Source organism: Berghia stephanieae, chromosome 5 (genome assembly GCF_034508935.2).
Source record: "Berghia stephanieae isolate SIO BIC M18660-M18661 chromosome 5, UCSD_Bste_1.3, whole genome shotgun sequence".
NCBI lineage: Eukaryota > Metazoa > Mollusca > Gastropoda > Nudibranchia > Aeolidiidae > Berghia > Berghia stephanieae.
Window position 1 is genome coordinate 27,021,795 of NC_088364.1, and position 22,186 is coordinate 27,043,980.

The 22,186-nt window shown below is 35.7% G+C and overlaps 1 protein-coding gene across 2 annotated transcripts; it reads right to left on the reverse strand.

Moving 5' to 3' along the window:
* LOC144972682 (E3 ubiquitin-protein ligase CHIP-like) lies at positions 1–20,011 on the reverse strand. Of its 2 annotated transcripts, XR_013645408.1 has the most exons (8): positions 19,645–19,982; positions 13,757–13,955; positions 11,211–11,376; positions 9,289–9,361; positions 8,027–8,083; positions 6,627–6,743; positions 3,906–6,237; positions 1–2,480 (listed from the first exon to the last, which is right to left on the reverse strand). XR_013645408.1 is itself a non-coding variant. In XM_078914196.1 (7 exons), exons 1-7 carry the CDS (start codon positions 19,780–19,782, stop codon positions 6,112–6,114), a joined length of 876 nt encoding a protein of 291 aa, XP_078770322.1. In that variant the 5' UTR covers positions 19,783–20,011; the 3' UTR covers positions 1–6,111. The 2 variants fall into 2 exon arrangements, 1 of the variants encoding a protein (XP_078770322.1); XM_078914196.1 differs by having other exon boundaries at positions 1–6,237; positions 19,645–20,011.
* Positions 20,012–22,186: the final 2,175 nt, after the last annotated feature.

Here is a 22,186-nt window from a genome sequence, read left to right on the forward strand (position 1 = left end):
TTCTGGAGCCGATAGTTTCCATTTCATTTATTAAATACATAAACATATTCAGTAAAACAATAGTCCTGAAATGAATTTAGAGAGACAGGAAATAAATGTAAGAACAAGGCTAGACGGTGCTAGATATAAATTATTCTTCCTCTTAAAAATCTTAGGACTCAATTAAACTGAGTTTTAAATACCTAAATAAAGGGGAAAAACAAACAAAACAAATAGCAAATATTAGCAGGGCGATTTCTTGATAATAGTAGTAGTAATGCAATCAATATTGTCACAATTACAATATTATTTATGAAACATTATCAGCAAGACTGTTCCATGATCTTAACTATTTGGGAAACACATAGAATAATCTGAAAATAATAACTAAATATGGCTAATACCGATGTGTATTTATTTTCAGGTTTGATAATCCACGTTGTTATTGGCCCATTGTTGCTGTTGCTGAAACACTCTCAAACCAATGCAAAATTTTGTATCCCGTCAAACAATGTTAAATAAAGCCCATACCTACTTTCAGTTATGAGACCTGCTAATATGTGCACTTAGGCTTAAACCATAGATGATATAATATACATCAGAAAGAAGAATTTTACAAACCAGATAAATATGACCCACCGCGTCAAATTGATATTATATCATATGACGGCAAAAATTAATGTTTTGTTTTGTTTTTAAGGGTTTTACTGCGCTTGCAACACATTTAGGTCATATCAGTGCCTGTGAAAAGGAAGACAACGGGATAGTCAAATATTCTAGAGTTACAAATGAAAGCACCCGAGAACAAGTAGGACATGGAATGGCTCAAATACGGAACAGATGTAGATTCCAAGAGCACTCAATGTTCTTATTTTGAGATCACCGGAAAGTCTCTTCCAGACAGGATCCCACTAAGAGGAATACACTCAAATGTTTACAAACCATTACATACTAAAAAAAAAAAATATATCAGTGCATAGCAGAGAGATGATTTCTAAGGAAAAAATTGCCATCTCCTTAAAATGATAACTCTAAATTTAAATTTAACTATTTCCCTCCCAGTCAAGGATCTAGCCAGAGGCAGGATAAAGCAAGTAATCACATTCCAAGACAAAGATGGAAAGCAATTCGGAAAACAGATAAAGCAGGATAGAAGACATAGGAAGCAACCTCCTGCCCACCATGAGCAAGAAGTGGATGTCAAAAAGTGAATGTACATTAAAACGATCAGAAGTATGTAATTTTGAGTCTATTGACTTTATGAAACTATAACATATTACATCAATTCTACACCAAAAAAAAACCCAAACAAATAAACTTAACCAAAGTTTCACATTATTGACCATTAGTTCAACTTTCACCATCAATACAACCTCGACATGATACTGTTTTGAGACAGCAGGCCACATATGATAAATATGTGTCCCATTGCCTAATTCTGGTATGATGTTGGTATGGACGGATGGGGAACATTAAATCATTAATCTGGATTTGAAATTGACTGCATTCATAAGTTCTTGTCGAGAAAGTAAATTTCATATCATATATTGCAATGCAACACAACCTCGTAATTCTGATCATAAAATAAATTGAATATTTTTTTTACCAAAAAGCTTAATTTGACATATTCGAAATCAACTGATATTGATTGGTCTATTGGTTTTCAACATGGAAATCCAATGAAACAGCAAGTAATTTCTCAAAAATAAACATATCAGCCTCTTTCACGCTCAACAGGAATTTACATTCCATCTTATTCATTCAAATTTTGTGTTTAATATCTTTCCCAAAGAAAAAAATGCCTGAAGTGGAGCTTGAACCTAGATCCCCAACTGCCCTAACTCATGGGTCCTTAACTCCTGAGGGTTGCAGTGCAATGCCCAATAAACTCAGTCGTAGAGCACGTAACTATTTATTGGAATATTGCTTGGTCCCTAATGATAACCCTGAAAGCAATCAGGGGACTGTTCTGATTTTGGCAATCTGGAGAATAACTTTTTTTTTTCTTTTTTAAATTGGCCTGTTTTATGTACGGAAATGACTTTTGTATGTTCCAGGATTATGATTTTTTGACGAGCAAATTAAAACAAAGAACAGATAAAAGTCTCTAAATTTAGATTATATTATAGAATAGTCCAAATATACTGCTGTTTTGAGTCATGATGTATTGTGCATTAGGATGCCCTGATTTAGCTCTTTGACAAGTTGGCTGCTATGCCTATGATCCATACAGTGATTAAAAAAGGCTAAAACCAGACTCTTTCCAATACTGCTGAAGGGAGTTGCTTTCTGCACATCGTTTTTTTAAAAATGGTTTTACGGCGCTTGCAACACATTGAAGTCATATCAGCGCCATTTAAAAGGAAGATTGGATAGTAAAGACATTCTTGATGTACAATTAAAAGGACTTGAAGGAAAAGTAAGATAAAAAGGAATGATTCAAATAGGGAACAGATATAGATTCCAAGAGCACACTATCAGTGTACTTAGTTTGAGATCACCTAAAAGTCTCAACCAGACACCAGAATAAGATCCCACTAAAAGGAATACATTCAAATGTTTACAAATCATATGTTGAAAAAAAAAAAAAAAAAAAAATAAGAGTACATAACAGAGAGATGATTTACAAGGGAAAAAAACTATCATCTCTATCATTTGTTGCTGACAGCCACTACTATTAGCTGTCAAGGGTGTAGATGTAGAACTAGTGTTAATAACTTTAAGGAAATTTCAAAGAATTTTATTTTCCCCTTATATTGTGGTAATTTAAGAAAATAAAAAAATTCTCTAGCACTGAAACAAAATTGCTGTGAAATCAAAATTCATAATATTTCTTCCATTTCCGTAGGTCCGTAATTGTCATCAAATTTACGTAAGGATTACGGTTGATCCATAAAAGTATGCAGGAATGAATCACTGTACAGAAAGAACACTTTCAGGTCAAATCAGTGAATAAAAAAAAAAAGAAAAGAAGGGAAATGAGAGGAAAGCAAAAATATTACTGTATTGATCTAGAGTCTAGAGTTTAATAAATGCATTTTTCCTAACTGATCAGTACATTAAAACAGTGATTTGGGTCAATATATTATAACATACTATTTCTGTACATGACTTAAAATGGGTTTGTTTTTGTTTTTAAAAATTTTAAGGTATTCTGCTGTCAGTAAAAAGGACAGAGACTTATCAAGTAAGATTAAGGGGAACAAAAGGAGATTCCAAGAGAAATTCGCCCATTATTGAATTTAAAACCACTTGAAAATCCCACCCAGATACAAGTACAGGATCCCACCAATATCCCACTCCACTGCAACCAAAACACATATCAATGCTTTAACTATAAGACTTACAACAGAGTTATCCTAAATTTTCAATTATATTTAGCTTCTTGAATTAAATCATTGATGTCTTCATATAAATACTTTACAAAACCCGTCATTAGTAGTGACCAAGGACATCAAACTTTTGGGTGATAAAAGGTACATCTGGAGCGGACATAGCAAGTAAACTAAACCCCACACGGGTGCTAGAGGTGAGTGTCTGGGTAGTGGTTGAGGCATTCATAAAAAAAACAACAAAAAAACACATTTTGGCAGCCCTTGCCAATATTTTTTTCTCCAAAAATTCTACTATTAATCATTGTCAGACTTAAGCATGTAGGTGGGTGAAGAATGAAAAAAAAATTGACTTTCACCCCCTCCTTAAAAAAATAAATGCAGTTATTTGATTTGTTTTTAAAGATTTTACGGCGCTTGTGACACATTGAGGTCATTTCAGCGCCAGTAGAAAGGAAGAAAATGGGAGAGAAAAAAAGTTCTAGAATTACAATTGAAGCACCCAAGAGAAGTAAGACAAATGGGAATTGGTTCAAATAGGAAACATACGCAGATTCCAAGTGCATACTACCAGTTTACTTAGTTTGAGATCACATATAAGTCTCATCCTGATACAAGCACAGGTCCCCACTAGGAGGAACACATGATTACAAATCATTATGTATTCAAAACAAGAAATAATACAGTGCATAACAGAGAGATGATTTACAAGACAAAAAATATAATCTGCCAAAACTATACATTTGACTTTTTCCCTCCCAACCAGGGTATCCGGCAAGGGACAGGACAAAACCAAGTAAAATCGTTCCAAGACAGAGGGATGTTGGAAAACAGATATTGGGGGATAGAAGACACAGTAAGTGCCTCCCTGCCCAAAATAGGAGGTCAGAACACCCCAGACAAAGCTAGGGGAATAGCATTACATTTTTATTCCAGAACGAGGAAAAGAAACCAGTAGAAAGAGGACCTCCAAGATATGAAGAGAACCTCACACAATTGAGCCTAAATCAAATGTCAAATGTCAATCTCTAAACTGGTGTGCAAGCAACAGATCATTATAGATTACATAAACAATCATCAATCCATTAAATAGTAAAACATGGCTATTCAGGGTGACTCTAATGGAACCAATATTTACTACACAAGAGGGTTTTTTTCTGGGGTAATATCATACGTTTCTTTAGTTTCAAGAAGTAAACACAACCTCTTGTAATGTTTATCATTATTAAACTTTGGCAAGAGTAAACATTACTGGGAATTTATATTCACATGACATCTTCATCCTCATAGATCAATTTCTCTTAGCAGATACCTGTTGCACCAAAGACACGATATATACATTTAATTGTTAACTTAAAAAGAAAAAAAATTAAAAAAAGAAAGACATTATAGATCAAGAGCAACATTTTGAGAAATCATCAAAATTAACAAAATTATATGTGCATGCCCTCAACATAATAACATAATGTTAATATGTGAAATGAAACCTGAATGTGGGGTCATCAGATGCATTTGAGAGTGTTCCGGTGATTGAAACACTTTCAGGTCATAAAAGTGATAGTGCGAAGGGTAAAGTAAGATGATACGATTCATTAATAGAGTTAACTGAAGTTGACCCAGGCAAATATGGGCTTTTGTGCTCTATGTAAGACAAAACATAATTGTCATGGCTCAGACTCCAGTAATCAACAATACCACAAATGAAATCTAATGATATCATAGTTATGATTATTTCATTAAACATCTATTAAAATACATACAAAAAAAAAAAAAAATGAAAAAAAAAGATGATTGAAAGGGGAAGAAATAACTCATCATAAAATAAATACAACAGCAATTGTATACTGATTGTGTCTAGCCAGAGTTATAAAAACCCCAAAATGCAATATTTTGATAATGACTCTCATTCCAACTCACGCTGAAAATACTATATATCATTCTGATGATTCATCATTTAAAATAATATCCAAAAACATGACTTGTTTCCAATCAAAATTACAATAAAAACAATCAATAATATCACAATTATTTCAGACAATTATGACATAACTTTCCCAAGAATTGTTCGGAAGAGCTTTGATAAAAAAAGAAAATTAGCACACCATTAACTGGATGCAGTTTTGACGCAGCAGCTGCTCGTTAAGATTGAATCAACTGGTTACTCTCTACTGTTCATTTTCTATTTAGTGGAATGCATATATTCTGAGCTTTAAAAAAAATGGAAAAAAAAGAGAGGAAAATGACTTAATGGGGAAGGGTGGCCCAGTGGTAAGGTCTTTGCTTTGTACCCAAAAGGTACTGAGTTCAAATACCCACTGCTCTGTGTGGCCTTGAGCAAGTCACATCACCCTAGCTCAATTAGCGGCACTGCACTGCAGCTGATGCCTGGGTTACTCCAGTCTTCCCCTGGAATAGACCCTAAAGACAAATTTCCCCAATGGGATGAATAACAAGAATGCATTTTATTATTATTTATTCATGGTTTAACTGCGCTTACAGACTCTGAAGTCATACTCAGTGTCAGTCTGAAAACTAATGATAAACCACCAATGCTCTGGAAAATGACTATTTACTGCTAAGAATGGAAATTTAACAATCTCATTATTTCTCCTGTTCCAGCTATTACAGTGACTAAAAACAGAATTCTGCTGTATTTAAAATCTCGATAAGATACTTTTGAAAAATGAGATGTGACAACTGATTTCAGCTCAATGATATTGTGGAACATTGATTTCTAAGCAATCACAAATGATCCTTCGTGTTACAATTCATAATATTACAAATAAAATGTGCTGTGAGTTCAATAATCTTCTGCCCATGGGTTCTCTTCTAAATAATTGTCTATCACTTCCTTCAGTGAAAAATTTGGTATGAGCTGATCTGGCGTCAAGTCTGTGCGGGTAACCGGATCGAAATGACCCACTCTCTGTAAACAAAAGTTTTTAAAAAATATAATGAAATTATGATAAATATCAATTGCAGAGAAAGGTAAAAAGAAGACTGAGATTAAGAGAAGGCTAATGGAGGGAGAGATGAAAATAGTTGGTAAGACCGGACTGAGCTCAGCTGGCTTGAAGAAATTGTATGCACCTTATATTCCATGAAGAATAAAAAGGATTGGTGATGGCGATGACAAAGGTGATGATGATAACAATGATGATGAATAATCCATAAAGTTTCTTTCATCCATCATTAGTTTTACTTTAACACATAAAAGTAAAATCAAGAAATTCAAAATGTGAGAAAGATTGTTAAAAAAATAAATAATATTCACGCTCATCATAAAAAAAAAATGATAAGTATTTTTTAAAATACCTGTAAATGCTCCATAATATCTTTTTTATCATAGGTAATACCACTGGGTGTAATGACTGGATCTCGCATTATTTCAAAACTGATTTTCCCACACAAGTAGTCTGGAACATCACGCTTCTGAATCGACAAAAATATTAAAAAATTGATGTTGAAACTGTAAATGATTGTGCAAGTTTATAACTTCATAACCTTGAGCAGCTGGTCTGCAATATATGACTAAATTATCAATAACATAATCTGTCGAGGATTTTACATACACCTGTTGACTGAGAAACTTGAGATTATAATGAAAACTATCTTTCTCCACTTGAAGCATATATATGTTGTTTTTTTCCCCCAATATACCAATGAACACCAAACCCAAACATGGACTGTTGTTCAGTTTAATTTATACATAAATAAGAGTGAAGAAACAAGGATGTCCTTTCACTTAACACGATTTGGTAAGTTATATAAAATCAAAATAATGATTATTGAAGTTGACACTCGTGAACTTACTTAGAAGTGAAACAAGAGTTAAAATCACTCTAACAATAGAAAAGATATAAATCAAATGTGCCCCTCACATCTTATACTTTTATAACATTCATTCTGGTATGAGGTGTGTTTCAGAATTAAGATTCCCTTTTCTATAACGTCACCAATAAGCAACCTTGAACTAACAAAATTTGAGACAATATGACGTCATATCTGAATAATCTTGATGCCAAATTTTAAGTATATTGGTTGCAGTGTCATAGAGCTGTGACCTGGCAAGTTTTTTGCGCTTTTGCTCATTATCCAAGAGTAATCAACATAAAATTGCAGAGCAAAACATTGATGCAACCTTCTCATGCTACATGTTCGGGTTGTCATCAAATTTTCAGCCAGATCTGTTAGATTTGGTGGAAAGTATTTTGAGAAAGACAAGGGTCCTATCAAAAGGGTAGCAAACAATTTTCACACTATAGAAACCGGGATTCAGATTTTTTAAAAATATCACTTGTCACTTTACAATGCTTTAGAATTGAAACAGTATGATCAAGTCTGATCATTTTTTAAAGTTTTGTTTACAAATATGTTCAAATAATATTTTCATCAATTTTCCCCAAAAAATTGGTAGCAAAATCCCAATCTGGGGGGAAAAAAAACCATCTGAATTTTGCCAATTTTCACTCCAAAAAAATCTATTATAAAAGGCAGGCCTGTATAGAACCGAACCTATGCCAAAAAATATAGATAAATATCACAGCTTAATAAATATCAATCTATATAGAGCTACTTGAAATGAATGTGAGAACAAAAGAATGGTTTGCCCTTTGTCAGAAGATCTATGGGATTTCACATTATCTATGTAATATTCTTGACTCATAATTTTCCAATAAAAATATTTAGGTAACATGGAAAACAAAATAACTTACTTTTCTCCTTTCATCTAACTGTGCATATAAACTGTTCAACTCAGATATTCTTTTATCCTGAAAACAAAAATAACAATTGGAGAAAACTGACAAATTGATAAAAACACAGAGCTTGAAGCTTGAGCAATTAAAACTTAATGTGTAGAAAAAATGAGTGTTAAGAGCCCATATGTGCAGTATCTGACAAATGGTGACAGAAAAGCAAGAATAGAATTGGAACAATCAGAATTTTTACCTTTAAGTCAGGATTTTTGTTTTCAATCTTGCAATCCATCCATGAATTAAAAATTTTTATTCTCTATTGTCTTCTGGCACTTTTCTACTCACTTCATCTCTTGTTGTTACCAACATAAGTGCCTGCTCCACTCACTTTTCTGAATTAAAAATTCACCCCATATACCGGAGCATACTCAATGTCTCAATCGTTTCTATGTTATATGTTTGTGTTGAGAATATTGGCTATTAAGCTTAACTGCTGGTCAAATAACTTCGCGATGGTTGTGTGGCGAGCGAACCTGCGGTCTCCAGAAGTCCGTGAGAGAGGGATCTAGAAATGACCTGAGTTTGATACGAATATTTTTTGTATTCGTGGATAGCTCACACGGTAGAGCCACGTTCTCACCTGCCAGGCGGAGTTGTCGTACCAATAAGGTCGCAGGTTCAAACCCCACCACCGCCGCGAACATTTTTTATTCTCTATTGTCTTCTGGCACTTTTCTACTCACTTCATCTCTTGTTGTTACCAACATAAGTGCCTGCTCCACTCACTTTTCTGACTCAATATATCCAACTTTTCACCCTTTTTATTTAAAAAAAAATAAAATCACCTAATTACTTTCATCAAAAAACCCTAACCCTAAGCTTAAAATTCTTATATCAAAAATATACCACAATAACCTTTTACTACAACCCCCCCCCCCCCCCCCCCCCCCCCCCCAAAGAAAATCCAATGAACAAACAGATTGGCAGCGCTGTAATAGTTTTACCAAGCCATTCACTATACACGGTTTAGTAGACCAAGAAAGACCACATGGTTAGCAGGTATAGAGTCAATGAATGCATGTAATGTTTTTATTCTACAGACAAGGATTTGTATTGTCTTTCTCCCAACCCTCCTCATAAAGGCAGGACCAGGAAGGGGCCAATGGAAAAAATTTCAGATGATACAATAGAGCGAAAGAAATTGTTGGGTGAGGACTGATCATCTGGGGAAAATAATTGACCAAATTTAGATCTGCATGCGAATTATCAAACCTACTCACACAAGTTTCATGAATATCATCTTTTTCATCAACATCCAGCATTCCATTGTTCTCCTTCAAAGCTTCAACTTGCCTGGAAGAGATAAAAATAAGTTCAACAAACCAAAACATTAAAAAAAAAAACCCCCCAAAAAACGCATTATCTACTAAATATGCTGAAAGCACTTAGAGGTCCCAGGTCAACAGCAACACTTAACCATGTTAAACATGAAAGATGAGTCTCAATTCCTACAAGGCAATGTTATTGTTTTTTTTTTTGGGTTTTTTCCGTCATAGATAATGCTGTTACTGGTCTGGTACTCATTTTACACCTGAGTTTAGGTGAGAGAATGTAAGTCTTTACCAAGGGCTAAACTTTGCGATGCCCTCAACTACCGGTCCATAAGAGAGTTTCACAGACCCGCCAAATTGAAAACTTCAAATTTAGTCATTTCCATGTCAATTTTTAGTAATTTCACAAGGAAATTAGTAATTTCTGAAATCGTATAAGAACAACCACAATTTGACATTGATGATCACTTCAACATTACATCGTCATACTTATGCCTTTATTATTGTTGGTATTATTATAATCATCACCATCATCATTATTATTATTGTAGTTATTATTATTAATATTACCATTATCATCATTATTATTATTATCATTATTATAGTTATAGTAATAATAATAGTAGTAGTAGTAGTAGTAGTAGTAGTAGTAGTAGTAGTAGTAGTAGTAGTAGTAGTAGTAGTAGTAGTAGTAGTAGTAGTAGTAGTACTAGTGCTTTTTATCATTAATATTACTATTATTATTATTTTATTATTATTATTACTAAGAATTAAAAATCGTAATTTTCCATACAATTTCGTTTTTCATAATTGGCCATAAAATTTTTCTAAAATTCGTAAAATTGAGCAGGTATGGTTTCATACCATTAGACTACAAAGTCGCACATAAACACTCTTAACCTGCAATGGGCAGTCCAATGGGATAAAAGATAAATTGTCTTTGCCGACAAAATTGGGAAGTTTTGAAAGAGAAATTACTGTGAATTACAAATAGTCCCACATCTTAATAATAGATATCAAATAGTGTCCTCTTGGCATGACAACGTACTGTGTCAATGACATATTGCATTAGGGTGATCACTTTGTAACCATGTGGATTTTTCTTTCACCAGATCTAAAGAGACCAAACTACTGCTAGATGAATAAATTGGTAGGGCTCAGGACTCAACCTTCCGATTAGGAAGCAAGTATGTGAACAATAATGTCACCTACATGGACAATGTTATAAAACTCAAACTATTAAACTTAGTCAGCAAAATGAGGTTATGATTGAAAAGTCAAAAAAGGGGAGAGGGTCTGCTTACAATGGAAGTAGGCAATGTATAAATCTGAATAATATCTTATGTTTTCTAAAAGAAGAATGGTATATAACTTTTTTATTCATTAAGGGAAAAAGGTAATGTGATTTTACTCCATGTTTTCTAGAAAATGTTGTCAATATGTAGAAAAAGTGGTAATGTTTGAAGTATCTTTAAAGGAGTTATGATTGATTTCTTTAATCCCAATTCATTATTAAATTTTTATCTTAAAGGGATCTTGATATTTTAGTTGGCAGAGCACTCGCTTGAAAAGCAAAGGGACCAGGATTGATCTTGAAGTCCAAGATTTTTTTCTGAACCCCCCCCCCCTCCCCCAAGTAGTGATTGGGTAGATGGGTATTATAGATCTGAGAGAAAGTAATTTGCAATATCCCATCATCCTATCCAAAGGGTAGCAAACGATGGAGGTTGTCAATTTCATGCTATAGAAATCGGGACAAACTCCAGTTCCAAAGTCCTAATGGCTCTGAAATAAAACTTTTTAAAATAAATAAAAACTATCCGACTGAAATAGAATATAAATTAATTAATTAAGAAAGACAAAGCCCTGACCTGTCTCTATCTTCTCTAATAAGACGATTGAGATAAGTCTGCAACTCAATTTCACGTTCCATTTGCTTCTCCTCAATAACATTCCACCTCCTCTTCTTTGCAAATCGAAGTGTGCTGGTTATGTCATCTCCAAAATTCAATTTCTGTTCTTTTGCAAGATCATGTGCTGGATAAAAAAGAAATTTAAAAAAATCAAAGGCATTAAATGAAAATCCACATACAGTGCAACCCCTGGATAACGACATCGGCTGGAACTGGAAAATTATATTGTTGTCCAGGGGTGTCGTCATTCCAGCATTTTCAAGATGGCGGAAAAAGGGGGCTTGGTGTGACCCGTGAGTTTAACGATGCCATGTACAGACCAGTGCCTGTGATAAGACACGTCCCAACAACTTTAGAACATGTATTTTTCCTATTGACAAAGGTTCTACCAGTTACACTCTCACTCTCCGATGTGTATTTGTCATTGTTTTGAGGGTAAATAGTGCTCAGCCAACTCGTCACAGGCTACTTTAAAGGTAAAATGAAAGTGATAAACTAAGGAACAGGCACTGGTATAAGATAAAGATCTGAAAAAATGTGTTCGATATGTTTCATACAAATATTTTCAGAGATCTATTTTAAAGACAAAGCCAAGTCGCTGCTTAAATCTCTTGAGCCAGCCATTACTAGCTTGAAAATCCGCCTCTCCAAGGTTGTCTGCAATAATTTTTGTCAGCTCACAGACATGGCCAGAAGTAGGTGCATTTGGAGGCTATGCCAAAAGACGGTTTTCTAGCATTTGCCACAAATACTCAAACACTAAGTCATTTTGAAAAAAACTAATGACAAAACTCATTTTCATTAATTGGACAATCTCATTGACTGGAAAAGAAGAGCTTTTATTGGCTACATGGGCCACAGGACATGATGACCATAGTAGGAAACGATGTTGCCTTTTAGGCTCGATTTTTTGTATCAAGCGTCCATGTCAACAATTGATTGTTATATCAATGTCGCTAAACAAGGGTTTTACTAAAATGTATGTTGCTATTTTGGGGTTTATATTACTAATAACATAGAAAAAAATTCTGAAATAGAGGTCAATGTTGCAATCCAGGGGTTATCGTTAATCAGGGGTTGTTATCCAGAGGTTGCACTGTGTACAATTGATTGTAATTTTAATTTATCTGGGATAAGCCGATCAAGTTCACAAAAGAGGTCCAAAATGAAGATCTTGAGTAACTACCTAATACTGATGGGTGGTTATGGTGCTGAGACCATGAGAATGATGCTGATTTACAGATGATGATGATGATGATGATGATTGGTGGTGGTGGTAGTGGTGATGGGTGACGGTGGTGATGGTGATGTTGATGATAATAAATCTATAATTTAATGATAATGATTTAAATATACATTTTCTGAAAGGCCCAAGTCGGAGAACAAAATGTATCAGTGCAAGGATGCCATAGATGACTTTGACCTTGACAACTTTATGCTCTTTATTTTTTAGTTTCAGTAAATCTTACACAGAGAGAGACCTTAAGAAAATGTATGGATTTATTGAGAATTCAATTGACTTTTCTAGGGCTGGGTATGTATCTATGTTGATGAAAAAAAAAATAAAAGGGTGCTTTTTAAATGTGGAAGCAACGATGAATGACAGTCACTGAGCGAAAATAAAACAATTGTTATGCATGAACTGATACTGATTTATAAATTTATTTTTTTATATTGTGTTATTCATTTAGGAACTGCAGTCTGCTGATAGCACTATAATAATGATAATCAGCCTTAACACATGAATGAGAGCCAAACTTGACATTCTGTTTATCAACATTCTAGAATGATTTTCGAGTATACTGCAGATTTTTTACAATGTCGGATTCTGCTGATGGACCATCAAACTGTTCTGTTTTTAGGAGTAGACTAGGAGAAACTTAAAAACAAAACTCATTGATGGTCCAGCACCAGGATCTGATATTGAAAAAAAAAATCTGTTAAAATTGTGAGTGATGCTCAGGATCTGTGGGCTGTTTACTCCAGTGATAGGCAAGCACTTAAGGTGGCAATGGGTCTTCGGTTCACGGTCAGGGCTAAAATATATTTTATTTTAAATTTCCAAGTCAAAAATAAAAATATTTAAAGATTTATTCAACAATTTTTAATAAAATATACCATAACTGACGTAATTTTCAAAAGTTTATGCATTGTGTGTTGATTGAAGAAATGAAGGCTTATACTATAATAATAAGATAATAGTTAAAAAGGCATCCATGCCAATAGCTTGACATCAAGGGGTCACAGAGGAACCATCAATTGGCCACGACCACCACAGACAGGGTCATATTGGATGATCATTGGCTGTGTGGCCACTTCAAGGGTTTTAAGCATTTTTTTTAGTACAATCTTTCATCTCAATACTAACAAAGATATTTCCCAAAGCAAAAATCTGCCCAAGGTCCATTCTGGGGAGCTTGAGGCTTTAAATTTAAGAGAATTGACACATTACTTACAGAATATGTTTTTCAACTATGTTTTTCAGTTTTCCTTTTTTTTTTTACCTCTTTTCAAAGCAGCAATCGCTTCATCATGTAGACCTTGCTCCAAAAGTGCCTGACCAATGAAAAAATGTCCTTTGACCCATGAGCGGTCCAAGTCCAGAGCCCTTTGGCAGTCCTGATGAGCTTTCTCCCATTGTCGGAGTTTGAGGTAGCACAGAGCTCGATTTGTAAAAAATAATGCTGTATTTGGGTTTTTTATCTGAAAAAAACAAACAATCATGTATAATCACAACAGGGTAAAATAGAATAGATTGATAAGAACTTCATTTGACTTCACATAAAATGTTGACAAATGATCAGACTACCAGCAAGAATTTGAAAGCATCTTATTGGAAACAAGTGGAAGAAGTAGAGTGATCAAGATCATATACTTGGGTAATCATGATTACACACCTTTCATCAATAACGTTGGCTGTCGTTATTCCCAGATAATCTCTTTTTAACATTATACTTAGACAGTCATCTCACCTATTCAACCACATTATCCATGTGATCTTCACCCATAACCTAAGGGATAAGCTGACAGCTGTTCACATGTAAGCTGTCCAAACGACCACAAGGATTGAACGGTCAAGAATCTAAGCTACCAATAGTTCTTTGGTCAAAAATCTCAAGAACTTGTGAGAGCAAAAGTTGACATTATTCCTCGGCAGGGCTTAGTCATGAGTGACTGTTATGCAGCTGTAGACATCAAAGAGTAGGCTTAGATCATCAAAAGTTGTCTACTTCATGGACATGGTTGTATAGGGAACTCTTTATCTACTTCTCCACAACAATAATATAAACACTAAATGGTGGTCCGCAAATGATAGTAGGAAATGTGATTATCAGAAACTCCGAGGGTAGAGGACTTAAATGTTAAAAGGAAAGAGTTAGATGTAGATTAACAATCACAATGTCAACAACAAACAGCCTGAAATGCCAACAATGGCTGACATATCCAACAAAGCTTCTCCGTCCTTGAATACAAATACTCAGAATTTAGTCGAGTAACATTCAGATTCAGACCAAAAAGGACATATTTTTGATGGCGTAATATCTGAACAGTGCCAAAACAAATCAAAGTGTGTAAATAATGATAAATCCAGGGGTTTTGTCTCTAAACAGCAGCTGAATTATAAAAATTATTTTCGGGCGAAGGATGGTTATCATAAATTTTAAGCAGGATGTTATTTTTCAGAAATAGGTCATCTGGAATCATCAAAGTCGTTTAAGAGAGCAGGACAGCTTATTTTCGAAAATGAGCTCACCATGTGTTGCAATTGTAAACAAGAAATATTAAATGAGAGCCGAATAGAGTTATGAAGAATCAAAACGGACTACCTAAAAAACTTAAAAGAAATCTGAAACATGTAAGTTTTAGTAATGGAAGGATTTCCATAGTTTCACAGCACCTGAATCCCCCCTACCCCCTCAACCCTAACTAGAGATATGTATACGACAACCGACTCAGCAAATTGTTTTTTGAATAAGAAAAAATCACACCACTTATAAAAATAAAACTATATTCATCATCATCATTGCCTTTTTCACCCTGGGTCAGGGTATAGGCCACAGACAAACAGTTTCCATCCTTCTCTATCCTGAGCCAACTTTTTTATCTCATTCCAGGTCTTACCACTTCTCTGTATATCAGCTTCTTTAATTCTTCTCCATGTTCCTCGTGGCCTTCCCCTTGATCTTCTGCCCTGAGGGTTCCAGTCCAATACTTTCTTTGTTATAGTTGAGTCATTCTTTCTAAGCGTGTGTCCAATCCACCTCCATCGTCTTCTTCCTATATCCTCTCCCACTGGTTTCTGCTGTGTTCTTTTCCATACTTCTTCATTTTTTATTCTATCCATCCATTTTATTCTGAGTAGCTTACGCATGCACCTGTTTACGAAAATCTGTACCCTCCTTATACATGCCTGTGATGCGTTCCAAGTTTCACATCCATACAGTAGGACAGACTTCACGTTTGAGTTGAAAAGTCTTAGCTTTAGTTGAAGGGAGATATCTTTAGTTCTCCAAACTCTGTTCAAAGATGTGAATGCAGCCTGTGCCTTTCCTATTCGTGCTTTCACCTCTGCTTCCGTGCCTCCATCCTTGTCAATTATACTTCCGAGATAGCAGAAAGTGTCTATATCTTCGAGTTCCTGATCTTTTACTTTGATCTGCTCCCTTTGACGCGTACCTATCCTCAAGACCTTTGACTTTGCAGGTGAATTCTTAGACCAATTGATTCCGAGAGGCTGTCTATAATTGTGGTTTTTGCTTGCATCTGGTCCTGGGTGTGGGACAAAAGAGCCAGATCATCTGCAAAATCCAGATCATCCAACTGTGTCCATGGGTCCACTGTATCCCATTTCTTCTCCCTTTGGAGGTTTCCTTCATTAGCCAATCAATGGCAAGGATGAACAGGAATGGAGAGAGCAAGCATCCCTGCTTGACACCAGTCTTAATTTCAAAGCTGTTAGTAAGCTGATCTTCATGTACAACCCTGCAACTTGATCCTTCATACATTTCCTTAATGAGGTTTACTATCTTTTCAGGGAGTCCATAATGTGCCAGAATTTTCCACAATGTTGCTCTGTCAATACTGTTGAAAGCCTTCTCGTAATCCAGAAAGTTGACAATAAGAGGAGAGTTCCATTCTATAGACTGTTCCACTATGACTCGCAGAGAGGCAATCTGGTCGGTGGTTGAACGGTTTTTTCCGAAAACCTGCCTGTTCGTCCCGCAGTTTAGCATCTGTTGCATTCTTAACTCTCTCTAAAATAATACGGTTGAAAACCTTTCCTGGATAGAAAGAAGAGTGATGCCTCGATAATTATTACAATTACTGAGGTCTCCTTTCTTTGGAAGCTTGATAAGATGTCCTTCCTTCCAATCCTTTGGGAATATCCCGTCATTCCAGATTCTCTCAAATAGTGGGTGCAGGGCCTCAGCATTTCTTTCCGCATCAACTTTTAGAGCCTCCGGTGGAATCTGGTTTGGTCCAGCAGGTTTCCCCCTTTTCATCTTGTTAATGGCACCCACAATCTCTGCTATCGATGGTGGATCACAGCTAATTGGTAGCTCATTCCTTGCAGGCAAAATTTCTGGCTGGTTGTCTGGTTGTGGTCTGTTCAGAAGGCAGTTGAAATGTTCCCTCCATCGTTCAGATTGAGCCTCTTTTCCAAAAATAGTTTTCCCATCTTTGTCTTTGACTGGTACCTCTGGTTTCCCATATTTTCCAGCAAGTGTCTTGGTAGTTTGATAAAGGATCCTCATGTGTCCTCCAGTCGCTGCTGCTTCTGCTTTCTCTGCAAGTCTGTTCATGAATGCTTCCTTGTCTTTCTTCACAGATCTTTTGACTTCCTTAGCTATGGCTCGATACTGCTCTTGTGCATCCAGTCTTGAAGCCCTTGTTCGGCTTGCATTCACTTGTTCCTTCCTTGTTCTCCTCTTTTCAATAAGGTCCAAGGTGGTTGGACTTATCCATTCTTTATGTTCCGATTTCTTTACCCCCAATACCTCGTGGCAAGTTGTTATGTAGACTTCCTTGATCTTTGCCCAATGTGACTCTACATCTATGTCCTCCTCGAGCTCAGTAAGAGGTTGGAATCTATTACTCAATTGTAGTTTGAATTCCTCATTCTTTTCCCCATCAAGTGCATTCACCTTGAATTTTCTTCTTGTATGTGATCTGGCCCCGTGTTTTCTGAGTCGGAGCTTAAGCTTTGCCAATAGCAGGTGGTGGTCTGATCCAACATCTGCCCCTCTCCGTACTGTCACATCTTCCAATGAACGTCTGAATCTACGAGAAATCCAAAAATGATCAATCTGATTCTCTGTCATACCATCTGGTGAGACCCAAGTTGCTTTGTGAATCCTCTTATGGGGGAACACTGATCCTCCAATCACCAAACTGTTGAATGCACAGAAATTTGCAAATCTCTCACCATTATCATTCATTTCTCCCATGCCATGACGTCCCATGATACCTTCATAGCCTACGTTATCCTGTCCCACTTTTGCATTAGCATCTCCCATCAATATGTTGATGTCTTTCCTTGGCAACTTGTCAATGACTTGTTGTAGCAGACCATAAAATGTATCTTTGTCCTCATCTGTTGCATCATTTGTTGGGGCATAGATCTGTACAATGTTCATGCTGATCTTCTTACTCCGTGTTGTAAAGGACGCCATGATGATCCTTTCTCCGCATTGTTCCCATCCTCTCAGTGACTTCTGGGCAAACTTGAAAACTATATTAATTAATAATATTTATTGGGAATTGCAACTAAGTTAAATTCCATAATCACTAAAAGATTAAGTAAATTAATACGTGCTGTGAAACTATGGAAGTCCTGTGTTAGGAATATTTAGGTAATTTGCAAACATATCTCTCTTCAAAATGAAACCAAAATATCTCGAATTAGGCCTAACTGGGTCTCATGGCTTATTGGACTAGGAGAGGATGTCTCGACTTAGGCTGTAAATTGAGTGAATTCATTTTCCTCTCCGGTCCGTCTTGCCCCCCCCCCTCCCCCCTCACATTTGACCTTTCCTCTCAGTCGGTCTCTTGTTTTATGATAGCAAAGTGAGTGCAACTTACTCGTTTTATTTGCTGAACTATACAGGAATCTAACGCGACCGTTTTATTTCGGAATTAAAATTTCTTTCAGTTTCCTAACATCAAAGTGAAACAACTCACTGAGTTTCAATGATTGTTTTTAGAACACCTGTGGTACGCACTTTGATAAAATTTTCAAACTCAAAACATCTTAATTTGGTACAATCTGGTGGATGGGACATGAAAAAGCATTTAATTTGACACCTTTTATTTGTTTCTCTATGATAAACGGTTCCAGAGTTATTGATACGTTTCTGTTGAAAAATTTAGTCAATTTTACAGAGAGAATCTATGCCAGCATCTCAAGGTGATCGGGAAAGTTTGGTTTTTTTTGTTTTTTTTTGCAGTGGCCCACTATTGTTTTCAGTAATTTTATTCCAATAAAAAAATAAATGGCTGGTTTTGGGTATCATTTTAAAGGTCAGAAAATATGGTTCCATTTCATATAAATTATTTTCATGTATGATAAGTATGGAAAAAATTAGGGCTTAGGGTTATATGAAAATTGAAAAAAATACGAGATTTTTGTCATAAACAGTAGGGTTGATGGCGAGTAAAATCAAATAATGTGTGAGTGTATAAATTTTGATGAAATATGGTATAGACATTCTTCAATTAATTGTTTATCGAGTATCAAGTGTCAAGTATCCATAATTTAAAACGTTTTAATAATCTAGTAATTGATAGGTTTTTACTTCATTTGCTTTCTGAGTAATACAATCATGAATCACAATTGAAAAGCTTGTTTTGTGTCCTTAAAAATGATACCAAAATTAACCACCTAGCTTCACAAATAACGCCATGGTGACCAAGACAGTAAAGGGCCAAAAATAAAGTTCCAAAAAACAAGTTTCACCCTACCTTTACCTATCAGCAGCCACTGGACTGAACTGTTATCAACAAAGTGCCTACCTTTAGATGATTAGTTTTCACTTAATAAATGTTTGATTCGTTAACGGTGGTGGAGGTGCATAAAAACACTACGTCTACGTGTTAGTTCTATAAACGTTTTAGATTACAAGTTACACGTAGTTATGTTTGCTGGTATGTTTCATGTTTTTGTTGTGAGTAAATTACAGATATGTTCTGCGTCTAAGACACACTAATTCTTCATGGACACGAGAGGAAAATGAATGATGAATGAATGCTCAGTCTCAGTTTACATTTACAGCCAGCCAGCAGTCTCGAAGAGTGAGTGTTGTTGTTTCCCCAGTCCTGAATAATATCTACTAATATAAAGGTAGCTTTTAATTGTTTATGGATCATCTTTCCTGCTTGAATTTTGACTCACTATGGCTTTAGTGTAGCATGCAATAGCATCTTCGTATTTTCGTGCTCCAAACAGCCGGTTTCCTTGGATGCGAAGTTCCATAGCAGTCATCTCAATATGATGACCACCGTGTTTACTGTCGGAACCCATTTGTGGCATGGATGATGATCAACTGTGGATTAATTCTGAACTAAGACATGAATGTTATATGTGTGCAGCTTAAGTATGTTATCATACTAAATGCATTGGCATGAAGTTGATGTATTTGATTTTGGGAATAATTTACTGAATCCTTTTCATTGAGATGTTATTATCTTCTTTCATTTGGTCATGTTTACGTCCCAGAATTCTAGGAACTCAGATGAAGGAAGTAGACTATTTTCCGGCTGCGTCTCACAGTAAAAAACATTCACTCATAAATTATGTGAAACGGAAGATGACTTGAGAGTCGTAGGCCTATCAGCAAATTAAAAATGCAACAGATGTGAATATCACAATTTGGTCTCATCAACGATTTAGAAATCGATTCAAAAGTGAACATTCCTCTCATTTTCGTAATGAATGAATTAGTTTCTTAAAAGATATGAAGTGGAATAAACACGAGAAAGGAAGGGACATAATCAAATAAAAACACGTCTTGTTTTTTAATGGTTATATTGCTTTGACCATAAAATGTGTTTTGTGCTCTTTTTTTTTAAATTTTTTTTTTTTTTTACAATATTTGAAGCTCCAAAAGTAACATATCTAATTCTGAAGCGTTTCATCGATATCCACGATTGAATAGAAACAATAATAAAATCTGATTAGTGTCGTGATAAGCTAAATTTTGGGGAAAGGGTTTGCCAGTTGATAGGTAAGAGAAAGTAGTTCAAGGGACACAACTTATCTCCGTACATAGTCTTTTTTGTTGTTGTTGTTGTTACTTCCCTTTTACTGTTCTCGTCGTCGAGACAGATAAATGGAAAGAGTGATGAAGAAACCGATGGAAGGTGCGTGGATGGAAGGAAAGAAGCATTGAAAGGGAAAAGAGAAAAAGAATGGAAAAACATTTCTAAAATGATTTTTTTTTAAAGTAGCCAATCGATGTGATCAAATATTTAAAGGTCCATGGAGCTTGAATTTATCAAGGTTTTAGTAACGATTAGCTTGTCACTTTGTGGAGGATGAGCTTGTATCTTATAGTAATTTCGATCAGATCTAAATTAGAACCGTCTGCTCAGTCTCTTTTAGTTTTAGAGAGACAGAGGCAAATATAAGGTGTACATCTTTGACGGGAATGTTGAGTGAATCTGAGCGTAGCCTAATTAATTTAGCCCATAGCAGGCTAAAGAGGGCATCGCTTATCCCTATGTGACCCAATAAAAAAAATATATATTGTCAGTAGTGGTTAAGGTAATTTCAACCATTTTAATTGATCCTATTGATTAAAGTATATGCATTCCTTTGTTCACTTTCTTTTGGTGACCATCATCGTGTATGGTGTATGGGGGGGGGGGGGGGGGGGGGGGGTGTGTTATCAGGTTACGAATTTACAAAGGCTACGATCTGGGTTGTCTTTGGTTTTGAAATACAAAGCTCTATTAAACAAATAAGCCACTCTTAGGAGACCAAGGAAATGTATGGATGAATGTATTGATGGATGGATGGATGGAAGGATGGGTAGATGGATGGAAGGATGGATACGTGGATGAATGGACTGTAAAATGGGCTGATACATGGATGGATGGGTGATTGGAAAGCTATGAGTGGTTTGATGGATGAATGAATATCCATGGATGTGAGGATGGGCCAATAGATGGATGGATGTGGGGATGGATCAGATTATAGATGGAGGGGCGAATAGATTGAAAAATGGGCGAGTGGATAGGTGAATAGATTACATTAGATTAGTACAGTAGACACTTCAAATATACAGTGCAATTTGACAGGACGGCTAGCTGGATAGCCGGATTGATGGATGGATGAATGGATTGATGAATGGTTCACGATGAAGATAACGACTACGACGACGACGACGATGACGATGATGATGATGATGACGATGATTAGGAGTAAGAGGAGGAGGAGGGATGAGGAGGAGGAGGAGGGGATGAGGAGGAGGAGGAGGAGGAGGAGGGAGAGGAGGATGAGCAGCAGGCTGAAAGGGAGAGGGTTAATGAGGAAACATATCCAAATGATGAACAGGACTTTATTTTTAAAAAAGTATTTTGGCACGTTCAGAAGGATAATGGAACAACTCTCGTCTCATGCGTGTTCGTCAAACATGGGCAATATGATCAATACGATCTCCAACTTTAAACATGCGCAAAGTGTCGGGTTTCACTTCCGCTATCAAAATCCTCTATTTTAACAACGTCATCACATCTCTGCGTTTGTTTGTCATCATCGTCCAATCTCCTACATTTTCACAACCAGTTGAACCACTTTTTCATTCATTTATTCAACACTGAAAACAAAAGCTATCTTATAAAATATCGTGTCAATTTCCCAAACAAACTCTCAGTGTGTATTCTCAGCCGTCTTGTCGCTTGCTCCTGTCCAATACAGGCAAACAATTTCAAGC

Excerpts from the sequence above, each read along its gene's own strand:
- LOC144972682 (XM_078914196.1), bottom strand. The coding sequence starts at position 19,782 with ATGCCACAAATGGGTTCCGACAGTAAACACGGTGGTCATCATATTGAG. Across the intron at positions 8,084-9,288 it reads ATGATATTCATGAAACTTGT|GATAAAAGAATATCTGAGTT; the intron begins GTGAGTAGGTTT and ends TTTTGTTTTCAG. Across the intron at positions 6,744-8,026 it reads AGTTAGATGAAAGGAGAAAA|AAGCGTGATGTTCCAGACTA; the intron begins GTAAGTTATTTT and ends TTGTCGATTCAG.